This window comes from Aedes albopictus, chromosome 3 (genome assembly GCF_035046485.1).
Source record: "Aedes albopictus strain Foshan chromosome 3, AalbF5, whole genome shotgun sequence".
In the NCBI taxonomy this organism is placed as follows: Eukaryota; Metazoa; Arthropoda; class Insecta; order Diptera; family Culicidae; genus Aedes; species Aedes albopictus.
In genome coordinates, this window is record NC_085138.1 from 292,741,710 (window position 1) to 292,768,512 (window position 26,803).

The 26,803-nt window shown below is 39.7% G+C and overlaps 6 protein-coding genes across 12 annotated transcripts; 1 reads left to right on the top strand and 5 right to left on the bottom strand.

Moving 5' to 3' along the window:
• Positions 1–3,476: 3,476 nt before the first annotated feature.
• LOC134283905 (GPI mannosyltransferase 1) lies at positions 3,477–6,989 on the bottom strand. Of its 2 annotated transcripts, XM_062861304.1 has the most exons (3): positions 6,834–6,870; positions 6,382–6,486; positions 3,477–4,917 (listed from the first exon to the last, which is right to left on the bottom strand). In XM_062861304.1, exons 2-3 carry the CDS (start codon positions 6,397–6,399, stop codon positions 3,556–3,558), a joined length of 1,380 nt encoding a protein of 459 aa, XP_062717288.1. In that variant the 5' UTR covers positions 6,400–6,486; positions 6,834–6,870; the 3' UTR covers positions 3,477–3,555. The 2 variants fall into 2 exon arrangements, with proteins under 2 accessions (XP_062717288.1, XP_019535119.3); XM_019679574.3 differs by lacking the exon at positions 6,382–6,486 and having other exon boundaries at positions 6,848–6,989.
• Positions 4,889–7,197, bottom strand: LOC109418759 (uncharacterized). Of its 3 annotated transcripts, XR_002132173.3 has the most exons (3): positions 6,834–7,197; positions 6,382–6,486; positions 4,889–4,917 (listed from the first exon to the last, which is right to left on the bottom strand). XR_002132173.3 is itself a non-coding variant. In XM_019692986.3 (2 exons), the coding sequence occupies exon 1, from the start codon at positions 7,048–7,050 to the stop codon at positions 6,853–6,855; it is 198 nt and encodes a 65-aa protein (XP_019548531.1). In that variant the 5' UTR covers positions 7,051–7,197; the 3' UTR covers positions 4,889–4,917; positions 6,848–6,852. The 3 variants fall into 3 exon arrangements, 2 of the variants coding, with proteins under 2 accessions (XP_019548531.1, XP_062717289.1); XM_019692986.3 differs by lacking the exon at positions 6,382–6,486 and having other exon boundaries at positions 6,848–7,197; XM_062861305.1 differs by lacking the exon at positions 4,889–4,917 and having other exon boundaries at positions 6,473–6,611; positions 6,848–7,197.
• A 61-nt stretch (positions 7,198–7,258) lies between these two features.
• LOC109406493 (cx9C motif-containing protein 4) lies at positions 7,259–8,001 on the bottom strand. The gene is made up of 3 exons (XM_029857655.2): positions 7,846–8,001; positions 7,665–7,738; positions 7,259–7,444 (listed from the first exon to the last, which is right to left on the bottom strand). Exons 2-3 carry the CDS (start codon positions 7,729–7,731, stop codon positions 7,266–7,268), a joined length of 246 nt encoding a protein of 81 aa, XP_029713515.2. The 5' UTR covers positions 7,732–7,738; positions 7,846–8,001; the 3' UTR covers positions 7,259–7,265.
• Positions 8,002–10,048: 2,047 nt separating this feature from the next.
• On the bottom strand, positions 10,049–17,058 carry LOC109418761 (dnaJ homolog subfamily C member 11). The gene is made up of 7 exons (XM_019692987.3): positions 16,879–17,058; positions 16,035–16,719; positions 11,551–11,758; positions 11,368–11,484; positions 11,111–11,302; positions 10,423–10,687; positions 10,049–10,366 (listed from the first exon to the last, which is right to left on the bottom strand). Exons 1-7 carry the CDS (start codon positions 16,945–16,947, stop codon positions 10,217–10,219), a joined length of 1,686 nt encoding a protein of 561 aa, XP_019548532.3. The 5' UTR covers positions 16,948–17,058; the 3' UTR covers positions 10,049–10,216.
• A 136-nt stretch (positions 17,059–17,194) lies between these two features.
• On the top strand, positions 17,195–18,119 carry LOC109406496 (succinate dehydrogenase cytochrome b560 subunit, mitochondrial). The gene is made up of 2 exons (XM_019679580.3): positions 17,195–17,354; positions 17,472–18,119. The coding sequence occupies exons 1-2, from the start codon at positions 17,335–17,337 to the stop codon at positions 17,965–17,967; spliced, it is 516 nt and encodes a 171-aa protein (XP_019535125.1). The 5' UTR covers positions 17,195–17,334; the 3' UTR covers positions 17,968–18,119.
• Positions 18,120–24,192: 6,073 nt separating this feature from the next.
• Positions 24,193–25,734, bottom strand: LOC109418764 (oligoribonuclease, mitochondrial). Of its 4 annotated transcripts, none has more exons than XM_019692990.3 (3): positions 25,372–25,734; positions 24,940–25,034; positions 24,193–24,835 (listed from the first exon to the last, which is right to left on the bottom strand). In XM_019692990.3, the coding sequence occupies exons 2-3, from the start codon at positions 24,986–24,988 to the stop codon at positions 24,252–24,254; spliced, it is 633 nt and encodes a 210-aa protein (XP_019548535.3). In that variant the 5' UTR covers positions 24,989–25,034; positions 25,372–25,734; the 3' UTR covers positions 24,193–24,251. The 4 variants fall into 4 exon arrangements, with proteins under 4 accessions (XP_019548535.3, XP_019548534.3, XP_019548537.3 ...); XM_019692989.3 differs by having other exon boundaries at positions 24,940–25,045; XM_019692992.3 differs by lacking the exon at positions 24,940–25,034.
• Positions 25,735–26,803: the final 1,069 nt, after the last annotated feature.

The window sequence follows — 26,803 nt, forward strand, 5'->3', positions numbered from 1 at the left end:
AGTTCATCAATTTACATCATTTCAAGCTTCTGTTATGCTTCGTCCTATGGTATTATGCGTAATACAATCTCAAAAAGGGATTATATAAAAGTCAGTGCACAAATATGCTTGTTCGCGACCGCAATATGATTGACTTAACTTTATATTTTTCTCCGTGTAAGCATCATCAGGTCGACTGGTCATCCAAACTATTATGATGTTTAAAATCTTGCATCTACAGCAATTGAAGTTTCTGTTTTGGCTATACTGCCCATGATCGCATATCAGTCCCATCTTTGCTGGGTTTCCTATTCATATGGGACAATTATGCGATCATAGGCAGTATATAGAGTTATGTTGTATAATCTATTATACACTGAAAGACGGCTTGCGGTTGAAATTACTATTCTGAGGTTCATTTTAAATACACACCACTAAATTTGTGCAGACTGAGTTTCGTTTCAATTCAACAGATTAATGTTTTCAATTTTACTATGAATGACTCGATTAATAATTTAAAAAAGTTTTTGTTGGCAACCAGATTCGAACCAAGAACCTTGAGATCACCAGCCTCGCACGCTACCACTCGGCTATCGAACCGGTTGATATGGGAGAGAGCAAAACGCATTCAAGAAACGTTGGTTGGTCGATGATCGTTTGGCCATGGTAAATTTGAAAACATTTTTATGTTGGTCATTACCGCAATCCGTCTTTCAGTGTACTTACTGTAGCTCACAGAATACAATCAGATACTATGACAAAGCTTCGGTATGTTCAGAATCGTACACACTGTCCTGCAATATGGGCAACATGGAACATGGAGTCTTCTTCTTCTGTAAGGCACTACGTCCACACTGGGACTTGGCCTGCCTCGCTTCAACTTAGTGTTCTTTGAGCAATTCTACAGTTATTAATTGAAGGGCTTTCTTTGCTTGCCATTACATGAAATTGTGTGTTGTGAGGCAAGTACAATGATACACTATGCCCTAGGAGTCGAGACATTTTTTTCTACCGTGGAACGGGAATCGAACCCGCCGTCTCCGGATTGGCGATCCATAGCCTTAACTTAACCACTAACTGGAGATCAATTATAATCAAACTGAATCAACAATTCTTTACCACAACATTCGGTTCGTAGCTGCAGTCCTTATTCTCGGCCGCGTTCCACATTTTCCTGCAGATTTATGTTCGAGATGTGGCTTCGTCATATTTTCACCTTAGCTGGAAGTTCTGAGTTGTAGAGAAGATTAGTAATCGTGAAATATCTTATTTTGTATGGAAAACGGCTCTGTCTTTATACTTATTTCTCGCACCGTATTATCAAAAATGTAGACCTGAAGCTATGGTCTTCGAAGTAGTTAGATTGGTTTATAATAGGGTAGGTAATCAAAATTTGAACCAAATTGAGGCTTTCTGAAGCAGTGCTAATTTTAAGTGATTTTTTCTCCCACATGGAAATAATTTACTACGGCAAAATCGTATGTACATGAAAGCCACGGGTATAAGCTTTCTGTTAAATGGTAAAAAGTTTGTATTTGCACCGAATTTCATTGAAATATTTGATTTTTCATCAACAATGATTTTAATCTTAATTTGAACCATCGTAATCATAATTTGAACCAATTTTAATCTTAATTTGAACTACTGGCGGCAGCAGCTCGAGAAACTCACAAAACAGCCAATTTCATGCTAAGCAATGAAAAATCACATGAATCTGCTAATTCTCATACCTATTTTTCATTAGGCAGTGGAATCTCAACTCAGAATGTTCGAAATTCTTTAGGAATTTGGAAACTAAGTTTGGATTTTTTCATCCCCCAAGAGTAAACAAAGCAACCACTAGCGCAATCTACAGGCCAACACTAGAAGCTCACCCCCGTTTACTAGTTCAAATTTAGATTACAAATGGTTCAATTTAAGATAACATTCTCCAAGTAAGAATCACTTAAATTTGATAATTTTATGACAAATAATGCGGAATATTATTCGGTTGGTCGATTCTACGATAAATAAGCTTTCATTTGACGTGTTCACATATTGCGTGTGATACAATGCATGAGCTGTACGAATGCACCGAAAATGTGCTTTATCTTGGGGGAAATGGGTGAAATCACAGTGATTTTTCAATTGCCTGTTTTCCATGACAAAAACGCTTTTTTCAATGCTTCTAAAGTCCATGTTATCAGGTTATATTACGGAAAGCTGTTTAACATCTTTTTCGGGACAATATTTGCCTGAACAGTACGTCTTTTTAATGAATGTTGAAATGGTTCAAATTAAGATTACAATTTGACTAGTTCAAAATTTGATTTCTTACCCTAATATCAAGTAGACTTCAGATTGGTCTAATACACGCAGAAAAAAGAATTTTAATCATAAATATTTTCTGTATTGCTTCAATAAAAATGCTGCATTATTTGCCGGCCTATAATATGCTTTTATTGGTTCTATTTGCATCGTGAATTTGATTCAACAAAAAATATTGTTGAATTTGACAGCTACGGTAAATAGCAGGTAAACTAGTATTTTTGTTGATTTAAAAAATATATCTTTTGGAACAACAAAAATAATGCTTTGAAACAATAAAGTTCATTTGTTGTAGCAATAATGCATTTCGCATTGAATCAAATTGTATTTTTTTCGTTAGAATGATATATTTATTTATTTTCTGCATCAGAAAAGGAAAAAAAAGCAAAAAATCTAAATTTATTGTTTATTTTATTTTTGATATGTATTTTATTTTACATGCTAGCTTCTTGTTGGTATATGATGCAGATAGGTGCTTTCTATAATGTGGTTGGTCTTCAGCAGTCGCTGGAAGCAAATATATCAAAAATGAGCAGAAAAATAAGCGATAAAATGTAAAAACAAAAATTACCTATGATGATCCGCTTGTTCGATACTCGTGTTTTCGGTTGCAGATTCATAGAATCAAGCCTAGAATATAACAACAGTTTGCTATAATAAGCCATTAGTAGTGAAATAATTGAAGGCAATCACTTACCAAAGTTCTTGAATTAGTTATCCACTGCTCTATTGTGGACTACTCTTGGTGCCATTATTTCCACTTTTGCCGATTACGTTCGAAATCAAAATGGCGGTGTCACGTCATGTGCTCAGAACATCAATAATATTAGCGCTTTGTTTTGAAAAAAACTCTGAATTGTTTTAACTAATACATTTTTTAAAATAATAAGAAAATGTTTTTTGATGCAACAAAAACTATTATAGTTTTGAATAGCTCTAATTTCTTTGCGTGTACCTACGGGTAAATATGCAACGTTACTCAGTATAGCAGATACGGCTGCTGTTACGATTGTAGACCTGAAGTTCTGAACTCCAAGGTAGTTTGGATGACCTGTAATATCCCTATAGTGTCTCTCAATGACATTTGATATTTCAAGAGCTTCACGGATTCCACCAAGTAAATTCGTTTGGAAACAGGAATGACGATATTGGACGTGATAACCACTAACTATTGTATATTTATCAAGTACTGAAAAGATCAATCAAGAATTTAATTTCGATTTTTTACTCACAAGAGATCATATCATATATGTACATGTTTACCGCGTCCTAATCAATCTTATAGTTGTAAGCCATATCGTAGTTCGTCACCAGCATCTGCAGGATCAATATGTTGGAGAAGAAAAACACGATGCTCTGGATCCAAATGAACTCGAACGTGTTCCAGCCTCGGAATTCCAGCAAATACGCCGGTAGCAGCCAGCCTCCCTGCGATATGAACCACATAACCGGAATGAAGACGGCCTTACGCATTCCGATGTTCTTGAAGTTCTTCACACTGAGCGGCAGCAACGACAAAAACCACACGAAATACTGCGACGTGACGACCGGATTGTACGCCACCATAACGAAGGCGATAGCGAACAGGGCGGAGCCCACGGTTTGACGGTGTTTCCCGTAGCGCAGGGTTATGATTACGATGAGCACCAGCTGCGGTAGGAAGGTCAGGATTTTCTCCAGCAGCGAGATGTCGAAGTTGGAACTTAGGTACTGCTGGTAGAAGTACAGTGAAAAGTTGTGACGGGTATCTTTCCGGACCAGATGAAACAGCATGGATTCGTAGAGATATTGATAACCGTAGAGATAGTAGAAAAGGCCAGTTGATACCGTCAGAGATGTGATCGTCCCGGCCACCAAGGCTAATTGTTTGGCATTGGGCATCAGTATCGCTTGTAGGTGATCCTTAATTGTTTCCAGTTGCTTATCGAGTGTGGTCAGATAAAATGCCAGGCAGAACCCTATTGGGTAGAGTCGGAAATGAATAGATATGCCGAGAAATATGCCGGCCGTGAAAAACTGCAGAACGGTTTGTTCATTTTTCAGGAGGAAATACAGTGACGCAAGAACCAGCGAGCATGACACACAGTCTCCATTTCCTCTTGTTGCGATGACCATTGTCAGCGGATTGTATAGCCAAAAATACGCGCTGATTTCTGCCATCCTGATGTACTTTGGTGGCAGAGTTTCATTGCTACTATTCAGGATCTCGTTCTTTCTTTTAATTAGATATTTATTCCGATTGTTCAGCGTCTCTAATTTGAGTAGCTTTTTCTCGATGGATATCTTATTGCCTCGATAGCAATTCAGCAGGATCCATTTGATCAGCACTCCGATGAAAATGTCAAACAAAGAGAACACAAATTTGCCGAAGCTGTGATGAAGCAGGAGATTTGGTAGAACCAGATATGCCAGGAGTGGCGTGTAACGGTACGTGTGCCTTTTGAAGGGAGAGTTCAGATTGAGAACGTGACTAGCTCCATCGGTTACCACGCGATAGTCTACATCGGTGTATTGGATTTCTGATAGGCTATCCTGCACCTCGCCATAATACACCAGGAAGATGCGAATGACAATGCTGATGATGAGGTGCTTTTTGAATGACATTTTCGACTGGTGTATTGACTCAAGCATCTGAAAAGAAGTTTTTATTTTACTGGATTAGAATCATTATTTTGTAAAATGAATCAGGAATGCAATATGGCATGGCGAATCATATAAAAAATAGAAGAGTGTTACTTTTGTAACTCAAGATATACAGGGTGTTAGGTTCATGAGTGCAAACTTTTTAAAGGGTGATAGAAGACCATAAATGGTAAAAAAAATGTTCTACGCATATGGTCAAATCTCAACCGTTACGTAGTTATTGAACTCCCCATGTTTTTGACTCTTATTGCCTTAACTGGCTATAACTTTAAAATGGTCAAACTTATCGCAGTTTTTAACGCTTATTCGAAAGATTATTGAATTTTCTATCAAATGGCATTTTTGAACCGATTGGTTTAGCTGAATAACTAAGTTTTCTATAGCAAAATGGCTAAAAATAGTGTGTTTTTATTTGTTTATGTCCATTATCTTTAAAACATGCGTAATAAATTAAAATTCTTTCTTTGGCAAAGTTGTGGCCCCTGTTCCACTCTACAATTTGTTCTTTGACGCAAAACTTCTAACTCTTATCGTTTTCTTGCAATTTTGATTTGAATGTGCGGCACAGTGCGCAAAAAAAGTGCTTTCCATGACGATTGCAAATTTCTGATCTGAAATGCGACGTTTAAATCGAAATTGCAAGAAAACGATAAGAGATAGAAGTTTGATGTCAAAGAACGAATTGTCGATTGAAACAGGGGCCACAACTTTGCCAAATAAAGAATTTAAAATTATTACGCATTTTTCAAAGATAATTGACAAAAACGAATTAAAACACACAACTTTTAGGCTATTTGCTCTAGAAAACTTAGTTATTTAACTAAACCGATCGGTTTAAAGATGCCATTTGATAGAAAATTCAATAATCTTTCGAATAAAGTTTGAAAAAGTGCGATAAGTTTGACCATTTTAAAATTATAGCCTATTAAGGCAATAAGAGTCAAAAACATGGGGAGTTCAATAACTACGTAACGGTTGAGATTTGACCATATACGTAGAACAATTTTTTTCACCATTAATGGTCCTCTATCACCCTTTAAAAAGTTTGCACTCAGGAACCTAACACCCTGTATGTACCAAATTATTTTAAAACTATTAAAAAAAATGTTGCACATCAAAGCGGTAATCTTTCCGCACAAAAATCTGCGTTATCGCAATTTAAAAAAAAATATAAACTTCCAAAAACATACAAAAATCATAGCGACTCAAAAAGTTTTCTTTTGGGCAACATTTCATAAATATTAATATTTTGGACCTGGCGTGATACTTCTTTCTAGCGAAGAACGAACCGGTGATGTTTGAATACTTCTTTCAGAAAGGGAAATTAGAAATGCCTTTTTCGTGAAATGTGTGGAGTGATAAAATAATCATTACTTGTCTGTTTCTTTTTTGTGCCTTTAGATAATATTTGTGGCTTATTGGGAAGGACGTCAATTTATCATTGATACTTACTTTTTTAGCTGGCTTCATTTGTTTATTGAACTTTATAAAATGTTAGTAGTATTACTCGCCGAATTGGTTAGTTCATTCACTACATGTATATTGAAATGCTAATCACTTCATTCCAGCGGGGTAGCGCGGACGTCAACCACGAATAGATGTGCCGTAGCCCACATGAATTTGACATGTTTGGAAAATTGACACTTTTGGGCACTCTGACAGATCTGGGAAGTGCACGACATCTGCGAATTAGTCATTACCATAAGTTATTACTTAAGTAAAACGTGTAAAACTAGCAAAAGGTTACGAAAATTTTGGCGTGCAATCGTTCGAAATTACACGACAACGCGAAGATAGCAAATAAATCAGTAAGAAATTGTGTAACGCATCAGTTTTCAGCACAAACAATTTTGAACGTGTTTTTGTTGTGAGCTACGGAGATTTTGCCTTTTGCTGGCCCCCTGCTTCATTCACTCACTTCGATCATAGTTTCGTTTTCATATCACTGGCCGCCTTCTGCAGGCACTGTTTAAACTGGCGGAATTCCTGATCACACGACTTATGCGACACATTGAGGTCCGTTGTCACACACGTAGCGTAGGCGGCCGCGGCTACGGAACACTTGGCCAGCAATATGGGATAGTTTTTAAGTCTTTGGTTGGCCTTTCTCACGGATTCCATTTTGATAGGTTTTACGCCTCCACTTTACTTCGGGCCGATTCGAAATGAACGGTATTCCCGCCTTACTGGGGGGTCGTCAGCGATGAATGCGTCGTACAGTGGTTTGGAAAAGAACACCAACAGAGCGCTGGTTGTAACTAAGCCGACAAATAACCGGGGATTACGCTGAGCCCAGTTACGTTTCGGTACGATAAATTTTCGCCGCGGATCGTGGGTCATTGCGTGCCTTGCTGTTTCTTCTCTAGCCTCTCACGTTCTGCAGCCTCCTTCTCCAGTCGGTAATTGCGGTCCAATTTTATTCCAGAACAGCAAAGCGACACCTTATGAAACTTCAGACAACACTGGCGCATGTCCTCGAGGACATCGTAACACTTCGTCTCATCAAATTTGTGCTCTGTGAAAGATAACGAGAAGATTTTGTTGAACAAATTTGTGAAAGATTATTTACGGAGGTGAAAATAACAAACATCCCAAACATCGAACTAAAAGATGATGCGGTGATGATACAAGCCGGTTCGATGACAAGCGAGGTTAAGTTACGTAAGCTTTGATGCAATTTTAGCAGAGATTGTAAAAATTATATTATACTAAAGTAATTAATTCAAATAAATTACCTTTTAGACAAGTTTGGATCCTACAAGCCGAAATTTTACAAGGATCTTTCGGGTTACTTCTTGACATTCAAAATCTGCCGGAAGGGAAGTGGTAAACAATCGAATCAGAAACCATCGGATTTTGCTGCATGTTACTAATGTTGCTCACTGTACTATTATCTACTATAAAAAAATTACTTACGTATGTCAGAAGAAACGGGATTAAGAAATTATTCAGTATTCAAAAGATCCAAAAATAATATCTTTTAATCGCTGCGACGGCTGCGACCAAACAAAATTCACAAAAACTTCCGACTGACTGGAAATTGACCAATCCAAATTCCTGTGTGGTAGTGGTTTGTGTTCAGATTTCCCGTGTTAATCTATCTGTAAGAACTTTGTAAACATCTTTTGTTCTCACGTATATGGATAGGCTTGCATTAGGTTTTGTGAGACATTTTTTGGACAACTCAATGAAAAATCACAATCACCAAACGTCATAAACGGACACGCTAAAGATTTTTCACGCTCGAAACGATTTCTACTCAATAAACTTTGATTTGCTATTTTTTACCCATAGGGGTAGGCGGGGCATAATGAGCAGCTAGAGCATTTTGCCACCAAATCCTGTAAATTAAGCGCAATGTGTAATTTTGCACATTAAAACTGCGGTATAGCAACAAGTGCCCAAAATAGGTCCCCCTGCGCAAATGATCCCAGACCCTATAATTTACAATAACTTGGGTCTGGGTCACCTCATATAGCTATCTGGAGTTGGAAGCTGGATCTGGATGGGGTTTTATGGGATGATTTTCTTTGCGAAAACACTTATATGAGAAAATGTCAGAGGGAATGACACTTCCTTTGCCAACCCAAAAAATCCGCATTTATCCGCTGCTATCCGTTGTTTATCGCTGACAAGTTAGCAGCGGTTATCAACGGACGGATTTTTTTGTTTAGCAAAGGACGAAGTGTGATTCCCCCTGGAAATAAATTGAGTAAATGAGCCATTTTACGAGACGTTTCGGATCAGCTGATCGCTTATTTTATGAATGAAAATTTGACAGTAGCTCGCACCCAAGCCCGTGAGTGTTAATATCAACATCAACACTGTTGTCGTTTCGTAAAATAGACTATAAGTCACAGACAAGCAGACATAACACTTCGAGCATTTTTCGATTAAAATCATAATCACAGAAATAATATTCCCTGCCCTTCGGTTCCCTGAACGAAAGATGTTGCTTGTGAGGATTACTTGAAGAGCGAATGGAAGATCATTCTTTGTTTATAATATTTATTTGCGTTTGTCTATTTGTTGCTCTCCGTGTTCGTATATTTTAAGGGAAGGAAAAAGTGAAAATGACGCTTGTTTGGGGCAGTTGCGTGCGATGGGGATCTCGATCGCGTTGCATTGTTCGAAGGAAAAAGTGAAAAGTGACACGTGTTATGAGATGGTGCACATTTTCCTTCCTCGTGAAGTGATAAAAATGGATGCATACTTGGAGTCAAGGAGTGGTTGCGTTCATCCGACGACATGGAACTGGGTGAGATCATTCCGATTTTTTTCCTTACTTCCTAGAAGGAGTTGGGGTAATTTCGACAATGCGTTTTCGTGAGGACTCCAGGAGTCTGGTAATATTAGCAAATTAATCTTGTAGCGCTGGTGCTGGCCTAATATTGAAGCGATAAAAATGTTGGAAGAAAATAATTGCAGTTCACATTTACCAAATTAAAAATAATTGGCTTAATTACCTCAACGACTGTCGATCACAGGTAACACATGGGACTACTCTTAGTAAAATACATAATTCGAAAATATCTTAGCTTGAAAGTTTATTCTCCGTATACTCTAAGTTCAATACTGTGAGAAACGCGCGACTATTTTCGTGAGTCGATCGGTTTTCTTAGTAGGGAGATGGGGACGCGAATATTGAATGCAGAATCAGAAGCGCGCGACCACAAACCCGACGATTTTCACACAAAACGCTCAAGCTTGGATCCCCGAATCTCAGCATCCAGAGCACTGATCAGCTCAGCCTCCAAAGCCATACGAGATATCTAAGTTCGGAAGTGGTGCAATCGATTCGCATCCAGATGCGGTTCATAGGGGCACTATTTCTTGACGAATCCCGTTGTGCTTGGTTCCGTTTACAACCATGAACTTCGACGATCTTTGCTTGCTTGCGTTGCTTCAAATTTTATGTGGGTCTACATATCTTCATCGCTATATTGCGCTAGTGAATCGTGGAAGTTTAAACTTCCCTGTCTCAAGGTTCAGACGACAGTTTTTTTAGAAACAATTCCTTCAACTCAAACATAACTTTAACAAAGAAAGGCTGTGATACAAAAAGAAAAGCGTAACTTTTTATGGATTTATGACAAGTCACTATTTTTTCGGCAGTTCAACAACTATGTACAAAGAAACAACATGGTTGTCTTCGTATTAGGCGCTCATAGCTGTCCAATTACACGAACATTTTACACTCGTAGATTTAAAACACTATGTGCAGCACTGGTTAACAAATCAAATTGCAGCGCCAAACTTTGGAAGCAATCTATTCGTGCTGAAATATTCAGCTCTGCACCGTTTGACCGTTTTCTGGTAGTTTGATGTCTTCGTTATCGGCTACGACGACGGTATAGGACCGTTCTCGGAACTCGTAATCAATTCGGAGAAGCTTCTCCTCGCCAAAGCACGGATCATAAAAACCAGGAAGCTCACTCTGAAAATGAGAATAGATCATTCTATTGAGTATGCTATAGATTAAACGTTACCAACCTTTGTCGATCCGTACAGCTGCAAGCGAGAATCTTTGACTAGACATTGTAGCGGAATCCTAACGTCAATAACGTTGGGGTTGTGCTGCACGAAGCCCATCTCATCGCGCTGTTCGACTGAAACGTTCTCATCGGCATTGAACTTTCCGTACGAAGCGGCCACTATTACCAAGCCTTTTCGCTTTTGTTCGTCATTGCGAATCCGTTCGTACATGGCACCCATCAGAGCGATGGCTGACTCTGCTTCCCGACGTTTTTCCGCAATGCTATGGAAATAATTGAAATACTAAGATCATTAGGTACATGAACAACAATTTGTAGAGTAATCACACTCAGAACAGCAAAATATATAGAGAGAAATACTAAGGAATAGCTACGTTCGAGTAAAAATGTTATAAAATACATATAAACAATTGCTTGAATGGGGGTTTTTGATTTTTGTTAGCATTGATAAAACTACAAATCATGCAGCATTTAAACCTTTCTAAATTATTTATAACTTTCGTGTTTATATCTTAGGTTATAGGTTCAAACCTATGGCTGAGAAACACTTAAGTCATAAAGTTTGCGACACTTAAGTTTAAGCTTGCTTTCAGTTATCTCACACGACTTTTCAATAACTTCTAAACATTCAACAAATAAATTACTGGGAAATTTAAATTACTAATAAAATAGTTACTGAATCATACCGTGACCGATTGGTTTCCTTGACTTTCTCAATGTTGCGGTGCTTTGCTGCTTCATTCATTGGATCTATGATGGTCTTCTTAACTACGAAGTACGTTAGTAAAGGTGCCACGGTTGCGTAAAAGATTGCCGCAGGGATTATTTCCTCGCTTAAGTGAATAGGAAATAGGTACGTTTGCGTCGAGCGAATGATCCTAGAAAAAATATATCATATACAGGAAGCTCTTGACTGTTACGTTAGCTAATGAGATTGTCGTACTTCACTTTTAACGTAACACCGGTCGGAACACCCACGCTCACAGTCGCTACAACTGAACTGTATTTGGAGACCTTCTTCTCAGCGCCATATTCTGCTAGGAAACCAAATGTACCACCTCTGAAAAGCAATCGATTTTATACAATTAATCACTAATAAAAAAAAATGTTTAAGCTTCGATCGTACTTCAATGCCACTCTCAGCTTGAGTTCCTGCTCTACCAGCTTTCTCGTGTAGCTGGCGGTAAGGTAGCAATGGGGAATTCCAAGTGTTGCACTTAAGTTGTAGTGATACTTTTCGGTACTATGCTCAATCGTGGTCGACATTGAACTCTGCAAGCCGGCGTTGTAGGTCAAATAGCCTACCGTGTGTTTGTCCAGTTGAATTGCCAATGCTGCGATGAATTATAAAAAAATACAATTGATTATTTTGTTTAAAACATGAGTGCAGTTTTTAGAAAACTTTTTCATTATAAGTTATGCATAGCCCGAAATATAATATTATAAGTTAGGAAAAGTAGGGACATTATGAGTAACGAGAGCATTTAAATCAGAAAAAAACAGAAGAACTAGAAGTTATTCCAAATGAGCACTTTTTTTTTATAAAAAATGTACAGAAATATTTCTTGCAACGTTTTATCGTGATTCTTTTTGATTGATTGATTGATTGATTTGTCTTTATTAAAGAGACTTTCAGCCCTTGGCTACTCTTTTTGATGTTTTTTCCGAAAATTTCTCATAGAGAATTTTGTAACCTATCCGTTTTCGTAAGTTCTGGGAATAATGTCAAGAATATCCGTAAAAAATAATCTCGAAACTATCACTGCAAGAAATCTTGTAAATAGCTACGAAGAAATGCCTAAAAAGCTCCGTAAGAAGCCAAGGAAAGAATTCCAAAAGAAATGTCAGTGATAGGGTAATAGCTCCTGCAGAAATCCAAAAAGGCAAACCCATGCAGATCTTAGGAAAAAAATCTATAAAATTCTAAGATATAACCCAGGACCAACACCGGAAGAACTGATTCTTCTGAGAGAACTAGGAGAAACTCCGAAAGAAATCTCATGTGAAACTTAAAAAAATCCCACGATATCCTTCAGGAAATATCCCGGTTAAAACTTCTATAGACATCGCGGGAGAAACTCTACATAAAAGCTCACAGAAATTTCGGAAATTAAAAAAAATGCAGGAGAAACTTCGGAAGATCCTTGGAGAAGCTCTAGTAGAAATCTCAGTAACAACAGTAACCCAATCTTGTGAATCGAGAGAAACAATAGGAGAAATCCAGCGACAAAATCTGAGATGTTTTTTGAGAGAAACTCTTGTGAAGATCTTGAGAACACAGGAGAAACTCCGGATAAAATACCACGAGGAACTCTGAGAGCAATACCGGAAAAAAACTGAAAAGAAATGTTGTAGGATTCTCGTAAAATCTGAGTAGAATCCGATTGGAATTCAGAAACCCTGAAAGATTCTCAGAGAAGAATCCCAGAAGGAATTGTTCGTAGCTTGGAAAAATGCCGGAAGGAATTCATAAGAAATACCAAGAAAAATTGCGTCAGAAAATACTGAAGGAATCTAGTGACATATTTTGGAAGATTGATTGATTGATTTATTTTTATTATAAAGACTTTCGACCCTTGGCTGCCATATTTTGGAAGCCATTCCGAGAGGTATTTCTGAAAAAAGGTTCCAAAAAGAAACTCTGTGTCTGATGGAATTTCTGAAAAAAAATATGTATAGAGGAATATCTAGATGAAGAAGAAAAAGAACAAACTAACAAAATGTTCACAAATAGTTACGAATGTGCCTCACTCCTTGCAACAATCGAAGTATTTTTTTTATGAATCGTTTATGAATCGTTTTATGAATTTTTATGAACGTAGCTAGGGATATCGCTACCAGCTCAGTGCCTCTCCTTTATTCAATCTAGGTATAACATATTTACAATTTATTTCCATTTACCAGTTGATACCTAGCTCTCCACTGAGCTGTGTGATGCACCTCCAAGGATGTACCTACCATTCAACACTCCTCCTCATCACACACTCTCAGATCCGACGCGTCCCGAGCTTCACCTGGCCACGTACTCCTCCAGCCTACCGAGCTCCTCCTTAGCAACCGAGCTACCAGACTCCTCCTGGCTCCAAGCAGACTCTGCTACCAGGCCCTGGCTCCAAGCTACGTCTGCTACTAAGAGGCTACCAAGCTCCTCCTGGCTCGAAGCGTCTTCCGCCTCAAGTACCTTCTGCCATCCAGCTCCAGCGTCCATCGATCAGCCAGCACCCTCTGCCTCTTGGTTCCAGCGCAGGTCCCACACGGCTATCAATCCTCAGCGAGTGTTGGTCCCCTCACCGCATCTTGGTGTCTCAACGAATATTGGCACCAGGCCTCATCGCATCTTGACACCTCATCGGGTATTGGCCTCCTCATCGTATCTTGGATACCGCATCTCGGTCTCCTCGCTTCCCGAACCACCACCAGGGCGTCCCTGGGCCCATAACCTATTGGGCTTGAGGTTTCAGTGGAATGAAATGCTGAGTTTGTTTAATTAACGAAAGAAACGGAACTTTATTAAACTACGTGTTTACACTTTGGATTCTCATTTACTTCTGATAAAATGGCGCTCCATGCGCAATGATGCTGCTGTCACTAAAGACCCTCGAGAAAGAGGATGCAGCATAAAGAGGCCATCTAAAAAAGAGGTGTAGCGTGGCATGCTCGTTGTATATATCAACACAACCAACAGACTAGACGGAACGCGTTACTTTCGAACACCGATACTACTCACTCAGGGTAGGAGGTTCAAGAAGGAGAATAGTTAAAATCGAACGTCCAAATCGTGTGTGATAGGATTTAGGCCTTTCTAGACTCATGCCAACGTTACTCGCATTCGGAACCTTGGCGTACCAGAGTGAGAAATAAATGCCTTCACACTTGAATCTAAATCGAACTGGCCTTTTCTAGACTCATGCCAACGTTTCTCGCATTCGGAACCTTGGCTTACCAGAGTGAGAAAAAGTTCGATAGATTCAATGATTGGGGACTCGTCTAAAATCGTGTGTAGAGCACTTAGGCCTTTCTAGACTCATGCCAACGTTACTCGCATTCGGAACCTTGGCGTACCAGAGTGAGAAATAAGTGCCTCTACACTTGGATCAAAATCAAACTGGCCTTTTCTAGACTCATGCCAACGTTTCTCGCATTCGGAACCTTGGCTTACCAGAGTGAGAAAAAGTTTGACCGATCCAATGACTTAGACTTCCACGATTCTAAATATCAACACTTTAGAAGGATTGAATTATCCAATCAAGTGATCAGAATAATTTAAGCTTCGCAAGTGCAAGTTCAGGATCAAAGGAATTTGAGTAGCAAAATACTTATCCGGGAGGTATCCAGTGTGGAGTCCAAAAACAAAACTGACTGTCGTCTTTATTGATCTTCCTCTTTTATAGCCGCAGGGCCTACCAAAAATTACACATGATCTTTCCTGAAGGATGATGAAATAGCGGCTCTCGTTACGATCTACACATTTACACTTTCAGTACGTGTTTTAACATGAATATATGAGCGGCCAGATTTCTAGAATGATCTTTCGCGGGTACATGGTTTTTCGTGTTTTCACAGGAGAAATATTTTCTTTTCCGAAGAGAGAATTTTCCTGAATTTGAGCAATCTCTCTAGCTACATGATTTGATTGTATTTGTACAGAATTAGATCTACCATTCATATTTTGCACGATCCCGATGCTCAGCTGGCCTAATTTTCAAGATCAAGTTCAATGATGGATTTTGATTACATTTAGAATGCTGCCGATCTGCTAGGCTATTGGTATGGTTTCCATCGGGTGTCGCTTCAGATTGTTTATTTTATCATGCTGCTCAAAGTCAGTCGAGTCCCTCAGCCGCATAGCTTTTGCTTCGTTATGCTGATAAACATTGCCGCTCTGCTCTACGTTTATAATCGCGGGCCCTGTTATATTGTGGTAGGTCATGATTGTTCGAATTTGATTGGGGTTTTATGATGCGGCTCGCTTGGTTAGTTGTAGGAAATGGTTGGAAAGGAATTCGTTCCGAATTGTGTGGATTCAAATGTACTTCACGCTTCGCGTTCGTAACAGTAACGCATGCATTCTTTCAAGTATTTCCATAAATCATTATCAAGCTAAGGTGATTTCCAGGAAAGCAGAATTGCTAGAATCAAAGTTGCAAGCTCCGATAAATATCCGATAAAGAACAGCCTATGTACAAACGAAGAGAAACTCTCCTTCCGGAAAAAAATATCAAATCTTTTGAAGTAAAAGTTTTGGCAATAATAAGAGGGCTTTTAATATGAACCACTAATAAGTTTGCCGTCTTTCCATTGAAGGATGTTCCACAGACAAACAGACGTAACACTCTGACATATCCCATCGTACACCGATTTACGAACCATTTAAAAAATTGATAGTTGGCCAACTGCCCACCCGTAGCGCTCGCATTGTTTTTATTCGAGTTTGACGTTTGCCCACTACCGCCACCTAGTTGATGGTCGGCCAAACTCAGTCATTTTAGTATTGGGCGAACAGGTTTCCGGGCCTATCATTTGAATTGAATCTAAAAATGTTCGAAGTGTTACGTCTGTTTGTCTGTGGTATACCAGGCTCGAGCCTATCCCAACAAAACTTATACTCACTGCCAGCGATCCCAGGAATGATTGCGTTTTGCCGAAAGTTCACGGTCGTCCCGCCGTTCAGGAACAGCCGATTGGTGAGGTTTCGTGAACCTTTCAGTCCGAGCACCGGCCCGCTACCGGCTCCACAGTCCACCTCGAACCAACCCTTGTTGATTAGTCTTCTTCCGGACAGCAGAAAGTTACCACTCCCGACCCCATTCTGCAGGTGCAAATTGCCCGAAAGCGTTGCCGTGTCCGTACGAGAGAGGGGCGCTTCGATGGACTGCGACATGCTCATCCCCGATACCTCGATCGTAGGAAGCAGTCCACCGTCGTCGTAGTAATCGTCTTCGTACCGACTGAAAATATCGGTTGCATTGATCTGAACGGTGATGTTTCCCCGAGGGTTGGTCTTCTGCTGCAGTCTCCGTTCCTCGCGCTCCCGAGCAAGCCGTTCATATTCCTCGCGGATTTCTGCTGGTGTTCTCGTCCGCTGGATCAATTCCCAGCCTTCCGTCTGGAGGCCTTTGTTTCCAAGTGAATCGTAAATCGCACGCTGGTGAGGATCGGACAGAACCTCGTACGCTTTCTTCGTGCGGTTGAACATCATTTCCGCTTTCTCCTTGTTTCGAACGTCCGTGTGCTTATCCGGATGATACATCCGACTGAAGTTCCTGTACGCACTGCTGATTTCTTCCGGTGTAGCCTGCAATGCATTATTCTCTTATTATACGGATAGCTGTTCCTATAGTTTTTATTGATGTAATCAAAAGGTTAGATTACGAAACAATCATTCGTTCCGCTGCGGCACCATCTGTCGCAATCGAACTTGAAACGGATTATGGTAAATTAAAATAAAACTTACATTTCGTGGCACGTTCAGGAACGCATAGTAATCTTCTTCCACAAATTCCAACTCATCGTTATCGTCCATTTCGGTGGATTTTTATCTAAAAAATAACGTTGCAGAAATTTTGTTCTTTGCTAAATTTTGCGAGTCTGTTTTTCCAGCTGATTCGTGATCGTGTCCGAGACTGACAGATAAGCTGCTGCAGCTATGTTGCTGGTGCTAGCACGCATGATGAGAATCGCTCGAAAATTTGAATTTTTAATTAACCGTGTAGTTTGCTTAGAATTTGCTTCGAAAATGTTCAGAAAAAAGAATGCTCAAAAAGGAAAACAACAAAAAGATAAAAGGCTGTCACTGCGAAAACGCAATCGAAAAACTTTCGTGTGGCGAGTACCCAAAAAAAGAAACCGATTTCTAATAACGAAAAAACTAGTTTTTATTCAGTGCTTTTGGTAAAACTTATTCCCGGAAATGGCATCTTTGATTCTCAGGTACGTATCTGTCCGGGTCACCATGCAGTGCGGTTCAAATTCAGGGTTCATATCCTGTTTATAGATTACATAATGGAACAATCAATTTGTGTTTGGGGAATTTGTATTTTTCTACAGAAACGCTTGCCGCCGCACTCTGTTGCAAAGCCAGAACAGCGCTGGACCACTGTTTGCCGTGCGCACCGTTGTGCTGAAGCCCGTCCAGCCGGACAATCGTCCCGGAGAGTCGCACGATGACCGCAACGCTCGCCTCCAGCGTCCCCAGTCGCCCCATCTGACCATCTACGCCCCGCAGCTGACCAGTATGCTGTCCATCACGCATCGTATGACTGGCATGGCTTTGGCCGGGTACGCCACCATGATGGGACTGGGAGCGTTGGCTTTGCCTCACGATGCCACCCACTATCTGACCATGCTGGAAGGACTGAGTGCACCCACTCTGATGGCGCTCAAGTTCACCCTGGCCTATCCGTTTGCCTTCCACTCGGTCAACGGAGTTCGCCATCTGTTCTGGGATATGGGTAAGTTTTTGACCATCAAGGAAGTTTACTCGACCGGATACACCATGCTACTGGTCTCCGGTGTGGTTGCGGCAGCCCTCACCTTCCTGTAGGAGTCGTGGGAATTCAGTGGAAGAGGCCCATTCTCGGCGAGATTTGCGTAAGTAATGCTTCAGAAGCCAATTACCGCACGTACTTTGTCTAAAAACAATTACCTATTTATTTGGAATTCACAAGTCGGTATTAAACATAAATTATGAAAACATATTGATTTCAGTTCATTGGAAAGAAAGTAAACCTTTGAAAGGCTAATTACTTAGAATATCGGAATTCTGAATCATGATTAAGGTGGCCCACACTTATATGAAAAACAAAAATTTTGAAAAATCCCAAGTCTTACCTCCTCAATCAGTTGTTTTGGACTCCCAGGAGATACGTTCAAAATTTGAGCAAAATCGGTTGAGCCTAAGGGGGCGCTCAAAACGCTTGAAGTTTGTATGGGAAAACTTGGCCAAATGTATGCAGAAATTTTAAGTTTTCGAATTTTGCCGCTAGGTGGCGCTGTAAGCGTTCAATAATCAAACCCTTTGATATTATTGTAGGTGAATATATGCCAAACAACTTTGTCGAAGACCGCAAAGTGATCCAACGTCTGTGAAAAAAGTTATACCCTAGGAAAAGTGAGGATAAACTTTATTGTTATTTTTCCAATACATGTAAAGGAATAATATCAATCGGCACCAATATTTCAAAAGGGCGTAACTGCTTTTGCAACCAATGCCTTCTCACAGAGCTGTGGGTCGTATTTCATTCATCTCACGCAATTCATATCCATTAATCGAAAAAGGAGGATTTTATCTTTCTATTTGTGCTAGTGGATTGCTCGAGAGGGATGGGATACGCTCCACATCTTTGTGAGAAGGCATTGATTGTAAATGCAGTTACGCCCTTTTGAAATGTTGGTGCCGCAATAATGTAATCTCAATACTTTGCCTCACTTTGCCTAGGGTATAACTTTTTTCACAGCCGTCGGATGACTTCGCGGTCTTCGACAAAGTTATCTGGCATATAGTCACCTACAATAATATCAAAGGGTTCGATTATTGAACGCTTACAGCGCCACCTAGCGGCAAAATTCGAAAACTTAAAATTTCTGCATACATTTGGCCAAGTTTTCCCATACAATCTTCAAGCGTTTTGAGCGCCCCCTTAGGCTCAACAAGAATTGCAACGAAAAATCAGCAATAGAATAATACGAACCGAGACGAACACGGCAACGATTCCAGCAAACAAAAAGGAATTGCAATTGGAAACTTGGTTCGTGAAACTGTCGATCTCTCGACTTCATTGGGGACACCCGCATACTCACCGAACTACTCCATGGCGCAAACGTTTAGAGGTATGAGTTCACGACAACACCATCTACCAGAGCTGCAGCAAAACATGCAAGCAGGAAATTGCTTTCATCGTGATGGGCGATATGCAGAGATCAAGGTCCGATTCTACAACCCTCACTCTGGAAGCACTGATGACAAGGACATATTTTACGCGCAACTCGAAAGAAAGTACGATCGCTGTCCAAGTCATGAAGTTTAGATAAGAGCAGGGATAAGAGACGTAAATACTCAGGTAGTTCAGGAGGAGGAATTTAAACCGATCGAGAGCACCATCGGGTATGTGGAACGGATTCAACAGAACGACGATGAGGAATGCAGAGCTATTTTGGAGAACAACACAGCGTATGCGGTAATGCTGCAGCAAATACCTACAGTCAACTTTTGTTCATTGGGCTACGTTTAGGTGGGCTATAGCCCGGTTAAAACGAAGTTAAACGTCGCTTTTTGACGCACAATTTGTCGATGTTGGTAGTCCTGAATCTCTATTGTTAGAGATTATTTGACAGCTTAAAACCCAGCCCAGTTAGTGAAAGTGTTTCACTAACTGGGCTAAGAGCTTAGTGCAACGAGTAAAAGTTGACTGTAACTCGGTTGAACGTGAAATGAAACGTTGAACGTGAAGCGGAAACAGAAGCTCTTTTTTTTGGAAGAAAAAAAAAATCCGCCTGGAAGAAGTGGATTGCGAGAAAATGAAACTGTTATGCCGTTCTCAAGAAACTCAGAAGTTCTACCAAAACTCATCAAATGCTGCCGCGGCTTTATGTCGTGAGCCGAAATTTGCAGAGATAAAAATGGGAGCCTCTCTACGGAAGGACGTAGAGTGATTGAAAGGTGGAAGCATCACTTCGAAGAGCACCTGAATGGGGCGAAGAATGTAGGCACGGGAGCCCAAAGCAAAGGAAGAAACTACTAGGTTAGTTCAGCATAGGAGAGGAATGATCCAACTCTCAGGTGGTAGGAAGTAAAGGATGTCATTCATCAGCTCAAAACCATCAAAGCAGTTGGTAAGAATGGTATCGCAGCTGAATTCATCAAGATGAACCCAGAAAAGTGGGCCACCCGTTTGCACAAGTTGATAGTCAGGATCGGGGAAATTGATTGATTTTTCTCTATTATAGAGATTTTCAGCCCTTGGCTGGCTCGTCTCTTTGGATCTGGGTAACCGAACAGTTACCGGAGCAATCATCAATTTTGAATGCGGCCTACATAGTGCTATTCCAGGTCATCTTCAGTCTGTCGCCTAAAACAAATGAGCTTGTGGCAACGTTACTTTTCTGTTTGGTGAGATTTGCAAGGAACCATATCGGGAGCTCGGCAGCAGGTACCACAGCTTGGGAATGATGAATTTGATCTTGAAGTCATGGTTAGGCAGCGATGTTACGAAGCGCAACGAACGACGGAATGCTCCAGGTATGTTGTCGAAGCGGCTTCACTGTGGTTGACCTCTACTAGTCACCATAGCTTAGTCTCGGGAAGTCCATCCGAACGGACTCATACCACTCCAGATGTTCTTTACATCCACCACATTCAAGCGAGGCTCCTGCGGCCCTTGCTAACGTCAGTTCTTTTCAATTTCCGCATCTTCATTGGCAGCCTGAAAACAAAAAAAAACGGTCTTTACTTGACCAACATCTTCAAAACAAGACAATCTTAACTCACCTTACAGAATCCGTTTCTTTCAATCCGGAGTTGCAATTTTTGTAAATCCGCGGCTCGGGTCTTCAGGAGGAAGAATCATCCCGGATGGGGTCAGTTTGTTCACAGGCTGCTGCTCGCGATGGTGGCGAAGTGAGGAATTTGTTGCCGGTTGGCTTTGCTCCCACAGAGCGGTAAACAAAACTCGCATACTATTTGAGAAGGGCTTATTCCAGTAATGTAATTAAATGATCAAAAATCAAAGAAAAAAAATCCGCGCCAAGGACAACAGACTCGAAAATTCAATGCAAATAAGCAAAAATAATTGTGTGTGACCAAGACAGGCGATAAGATGTGTGGTAAAATAACGAAATGTAAATTTAAAAGGTGCAGCAAATATTTTCAAAAAGCTGCGTTTGTGAATTAAGTTGTTATGAACAATTATACGACAAATGTAGAAACCATCTTGATAGCGTAACGATGCAATATCACTCACAAATACAATGCATTCTACTGTATGCCATGGTGTTGATCAAAATTTATGTATAGTAAAATAAACATGTGTTAGAGCATCGCCACGGGAGTCCTCATCGCTATCCCTATTATACCACTCCTTGTCGGGTGCTATTTTAAGATAGCATCCCACCTTCCCACCAGTGGTTTTTATTTTGGGTTTAGGGACTTGAAAAACATATTGATTTTCCACCGTGCGTTGCTAAAAGTGGTCCTTACTTTTTATCGGACGTAGTTCAAAATCACAAAGGCATAAAGAGCATCCATTAAGTACGTCACGCTTGGAATTTTCAAACCCCCCCCCCCCTACGTTGGTTTTTCCTAATACATTGCTTGTCACACTTTCACAAGCTCCCCCCCTTCCCCCTCTAAGCGTGACGTACTTAATGGATGCCCCCTAAAGGATCACAGACAAGCACACGCAATACTTCTAACATTTCGTCACAGACAAGCATACGTCTCCAGTCTCCCTCTAGTCATTTCTTATCGTTTTATTTTTTAAAGAATATTTAAATCAAAAATTCAGTAGTATGCAAATTGTTCGCAGGCGGCGCTCACATAAGTTTTGCTCTTGTTTGACGTTCGCTCACTACCGGCACCTACTGAGCGTTTTGTGTAATAGCGTGTTTGGCATTGGGGATTATGTTTACATGACGATGATTTTAATAGCAATTTCTTTCAAGTGATACGTTTGCTATTCAAAATCATAGTCGCGGAAACATAATCACCCAATTTAAAAGGACTGAGTTGGGCAATAGAGTGGCCAATCATAAACTAGGTGACAATAGTGAGCGAATGTAAAACTTGAACAAAAACGCTGCGAGCGCCACAGATGGACAGTTGGCCAACTATTAAATTTTTAAATGAACCTTTGAATCGGTGGGAATTATTAGTGTTGCGTCTGTTTGTTTGTAATAGGGTTCTGGAAAACATCTATAGTCACGTAAGACAAAGTGCATCAATATTCACCTCATGCTTTATTGATCCACTGCTGTTCATTTTCCATACCACTGCTCAGCTCACTTCATCGCAAAATATAAATAAAGAAAGTGACGTCACACAAACCATCGGAATAGTAACTCAGTGCAAGATTTGAGTGGGTCCCCAAATGTGGAACCCCTACGCTAATCCCATGTCGCGTCCTTATTTTTCATTCCCGTTTAGAAACCACCGGTGTGAACATGAGTCCCTATTCAGGGCCCGGAAATAGGGATAGGGACCCAGATAGGGACGCCCGTGGCGATGCTCTTAGTGTGAGGCTCAATTTCAAAAACTTACAATTTGGCATAAGGTGATCCTACAGTGCAACCACGCAACGCGAGTTTTTATTAGCATATTATCCAACAATGCGTGGATACTATAGCACATTGTGATCACTTAATATGTTGTTTGCTTTTTGTAGATTATAGTATTTTGTTTCGGTTTCATATTGCTCAACAGAAAGTTCACTCCTTCAGATAAAGTTACCCCACCAGTTAGAAGCAGTTTATTGTTTGGACCTTATGACAAATTGTATTTTTCTATTCGGGGAGTGTTTGAGTGTGTCCATCATAAAAACAAGAGAATTGTTACCTTATCTACATGTATGTGCAGATTTAGCAATGGATGAAGTATTTTATTTTTGATCAGAATTTATTCAAAATAGCAATTTCAATGTTGTAGTCGATTCGGGGCGAAATGAACACTTGCAATTGGGTTGTTTGGTGAACAAAATATTGCTATTTCCTATATCCTAAAAGATAGAGCTCATTTTTCTGAGCATAACGTGATTTTATTGCGTTCCAATGCCTTTGTTTTGACGGTTAAATAAACAAAACAGTTTTCATTTTTGTGGATAGAATGACAGTTCAATCGATACAATGACAGTTCATCCCGAACATAAAAATTTCCCTATACAAACTTTAAATGCATTTTAAAAATAGTTCCCGGGCACCAAAAATGATGAAATTTTGGATTTCGACTAATTTTTGGACGGAGATTCCGATTATGAAATAATCTGAATACCCTTAAAGAACCCAATTACGAATGGATGTATGCGCATTGCATACTGTTAGGCATTTGAAAGAGTTCAGAAAAAATCAATCCGATTATTTTAACCTAAAGCTTATTTAATTAACTTTGATGTTATGTAAACTCGTCTAAGATGGAGTATTATACCTGTGGTATTGATCTCCGTAGGCAAATTACTTAACTGGTCGATGTAATCAAAGAATTAGCATAAAATATGCAGGGGTGACCATTATGCCCCGATGGATGTCCATTTCGCCCCGTACCTTTCCAGCCCTAAAAAACACACGGTTTACAATTTATTATTTCTTCACAATAATGGTATGCCACCTCCTGTAAATGATTGAATTACGTATGAAACAAGTTTAAGTTGTAAGCCAACCGATATTGTGTTAAGTTTTTCTCTGTTATACAGGTCTAACGTACTCATTTGCTTAGGGTGTCCATTATGCCCCTAATCCCCCTACATCGAGTCGAAAAAAGTTGGGTATTATACCACGGACAGACATGTGATACGAGTGTGATTCCTGTATACAGGAATTGTATACAACGGTACGCAGTGTCAAGAAAATTCTAACAAGACTGGCTTGAAGTGTGAGAATTTTTAGTATGGCACTCATTTCAAGCGCAATTGTACAGTGATTCTTGTATCACATGTGTGTCATAAGTATTATACAATATTTGAGAGCTGATTCGGGGAAAAGTAGTACAACCACAAGTTTTACAAAAGTCTATGCGAATGAGCGTGGGGTCTAAGATATTCGAGAAAAGTTAATAATCAGCACATGTGAGGCGATTTTTAATTGAAGACTCAAACAAATTTATTTCGCTAATGTAAGTGATGACTATTTTTGAAACATGTAATCTTTGTAGTATTTCAATTCCTGTATGCTTTCTTCGATGTCATCCAACGCTCGGTGCACCAGTTTCTTTGGCGGACAATGGCTGAAGACCTTCCCTTCCCAGCGCTTGCACAGTTCCTTTATCGTACTAACGTCTACAATGCGATAGTGCAAATAATCATTCAACTTCGGCATATATCGGTACAGGAACATTCTGTCCATATAAATCGTATTCCCGGCCAGTGGGCAAGCCTTTTCCGGGCAATACTTTTTGACGAAGTCCAGAACCATTTCCTCCGCATCCTCCAGGTTGATCTTGGATTCCCTCACCGCCTGAGTCAGTCCAGTTTTTCCATGATTGATTTGACACCATTCATTCATAGCGGTCAGCACCTCTTCCGGTTCGTGGATAACAATGTCAGGACCCCGTTCCAGGATTTCCAGGTTCTTGTTAGTTACTATGCAGGCAATCTCTAGGATCCGATCCTTCTCCACCTCCAAGCCCGTCATTTCCAGGTCGATCCAGACTAGATTGTGCTGCGATGGTACTATAGGTTTCGTAGTAGCTGTTGTAGACATTCTGGCGACTAAAATTAATAAGAGTAATATCATACACTAATATAGTTTTGGCCAGATTGAAGAGCTTCACTTTGTCTATGCTTGCCAACATACTACATTATGCTATACCTACGTGAATGTCTCTGAAGTCGACAAGAATGCCTTAGGATCTGTCGTAACATATTGGGCTACCCAGAACAATATTACTCCGTTTCCACAAATCAAAAACTAGACAAAAGCTAATATTTCCATTAGACCAATAGGTATTTTAAGCCTAACTTTACCAAACACCGTAGGTATCTAACAAAATCCACGAACGGAGAAAATCGAAGGGGAAGTTCGCTGTTTCCATAGCAACTCATACATTGAACATTCCCGAAACGTGAAAAATCCGGGTATTTTTTCACAAACTATCCCCAAAGGTGAGTGATTCAAGTGGTCCTTAACAAAATTCAGCACCTCATATTTATGAATATGAAAATCTATTTTTTGTTCACATATGTTACATACGGTGTTTGGTAAAATTAGGCTTGATTTGGCGAAAATATCCTGTTTTCAAACTTACCTAAATTGAATCAACGTTAATTCAAATGCTGTAATAAATTTGTATGTTTGCGACGGCCGGCTAATGCAACAAACTTGATCTCGTGATTAAGGATTTTAGGTTAATCCTTGCAGAAGACCGTAAGCACCAATTGGCCTCCTAAAGTGAGGTTAAGTTTTGTGAAATCCCATTTCGTATTTTAGTGATTGAGTCGTTTAAGATAAAATTTAATGTGGGATCGGGGTAGAAAAATTCATTTTATCGATAAATTTACCAAAAAATTAATGATTAAACTGATGGGGAACTGGTATTTCCCTTTCAAACTTCCAAATTTTCACGACATAACCTCAACTTTTAATCGCCAATAGTAAAAATTGACATATTCTTGTTTATACACGCTAAGGTCAGCTTACCTAAATGTAATATAAGTATACTCATAATCGCCGAAAAGTGCACATACTCATTATATTTATGGGTAAAGTGGCTTTATTCATTAATGGATGAACGGGCGCGCACTCATCCAAATAAACTTATATATTATGCTTTTGGTCAAAATGCGAAGTGACCGAACGTGCGAAAATTGATTTTTAACCTACTTAGTAATGTCGCAACTCAATTTGGAATAGTGCATATTGTTGCTCTTAATTAGCTTAATGATGCGCAACAGAAAAAATAGATTCAAATTTACTTCGCAGCTGCAACTTCGCATGTGCTTCTAGCGACGACTTCGATTTGGTGGTGCGACGATAATATTTAAGATTTTCATAAGGCCGACCCGAGGGCCGACCTTATGGAACGGCCTTTAAATAGTTCATAATGATTAGAATGAATTTCATGAGTTCGATCTATGGCGCAGAATCACGCGCAGAATCGTCTCACAACTTGGCTTTTATGCATATTAAGCTACAAGATACCTTCAAGTGTCGGTAGCCATGAGTAGAGACTGTATATTAGGTTGTCCCAAAATTGCACATGGTCAAAAAGCTTGGGGGCTCACCCTGCAAATGATAGCTATGGGTGTTAGAAACAAACTTTTGTATGACGGCAACTTTCAGAAATGACGTTTAGAGGTCGCCCCGGCGAGATTTTTGAAAAATGGCCATTTTTTGTAATAAATTTCATACAAATATTTTTTACCGTACAAAAATTGGCAATACCCACTATTTTTATATTTTTTACAGCTTAATATGGATCCAAACTTCTTGGAAAAAATAATAAACAACGTGTTTTGCTGGTAGCTTTTTGATACTGAATTTTTGAATTTGCTAAAATTTGTAATTTTTTGATATACTGTGCATTTTACCCATCATAAAAAGTATCTGAATTTAATGCTAATTTGAAACAATTTCCATAAAAAGATAGAAAATTTTATGAGGAAAAACTTTGCCGAAGACAGCATGGCGTTTATTCTATCCGTTTTAGAGTTATTCACAATTTACTGTTTGGTGAAATT

Excerpts from the sequence above, each read along its gene's own strand:
- LOC109406496 (XM_019679580.3), top strand. The coding sequence starts at position 17,335 with ATGGCATCTTTGATTCTCAG. Across the intron at positions 17,355-17,471 it reads ATGGCATCTTTGATTCTCAG|AAACGCTTGCCGCCGCACTC; the intron begins GTACGTATCTGT and ends ATTTTTCTACAG.
- LOC109406493 (XM_029857655.2), bottom strand. The coding sequence starts at position 7,731 with ATGTCAAGAAGTAACCCGAAAGATCCTTGTAAAATTTCGGCTTGTAGG. Across the intron at positions 7,445-7,664 it reads GATCCAAACTTGTCTAAAAG|AGCACAAATTTGATGAGACG; the intron begins GTAATTTATTTG and ends TATCTTTCACAG.
- LOC109418764 (XM_019692990.3), bottom strand. The coding sequence starts at position 24,988 with ATGTTACGACAGATCCTAAGGCATTCTTGTCGACTTCAGAGACATTCA. Across the intron at positions 24,836-24,939 it reads TCGACTTCAGAGACATTCAC|TCGCCAGAATGTCTACAACA; the intron begins GTAGGTATAGCA and ends TATTAATTTTAG.
- LOC109418761 (XM_019692987.3), bottom strand. The coding sequence starts at position 16,947 with ATGGACGATAACGATGAGTTGGAATTTGTGGAAGAAGATTACTATGCG. Across the intron at positions 16,720-16,878 it reads TCCTGAACGTGCCACGAAAT|GCTACACCGGAAGAAATCAG; the intron begins GTAAGTTTTATT and ends AATGCATTGCAG. Across the intron at positions 10,688-11,110 it reads AAGGAAACCAATCGGTCACG|CATTGCGGAAAAACGTCGGG; the intron begins GTATGATTCAGT and ends TTATTTCCATAG.
- LOC109418759 (XM_019692986.3), bottom strand. The coding sequence starts at position 7,050 with ATGGAATCCGTGAGAAAGGCCAACCAAAGACTTAAAAACTATCCCATA.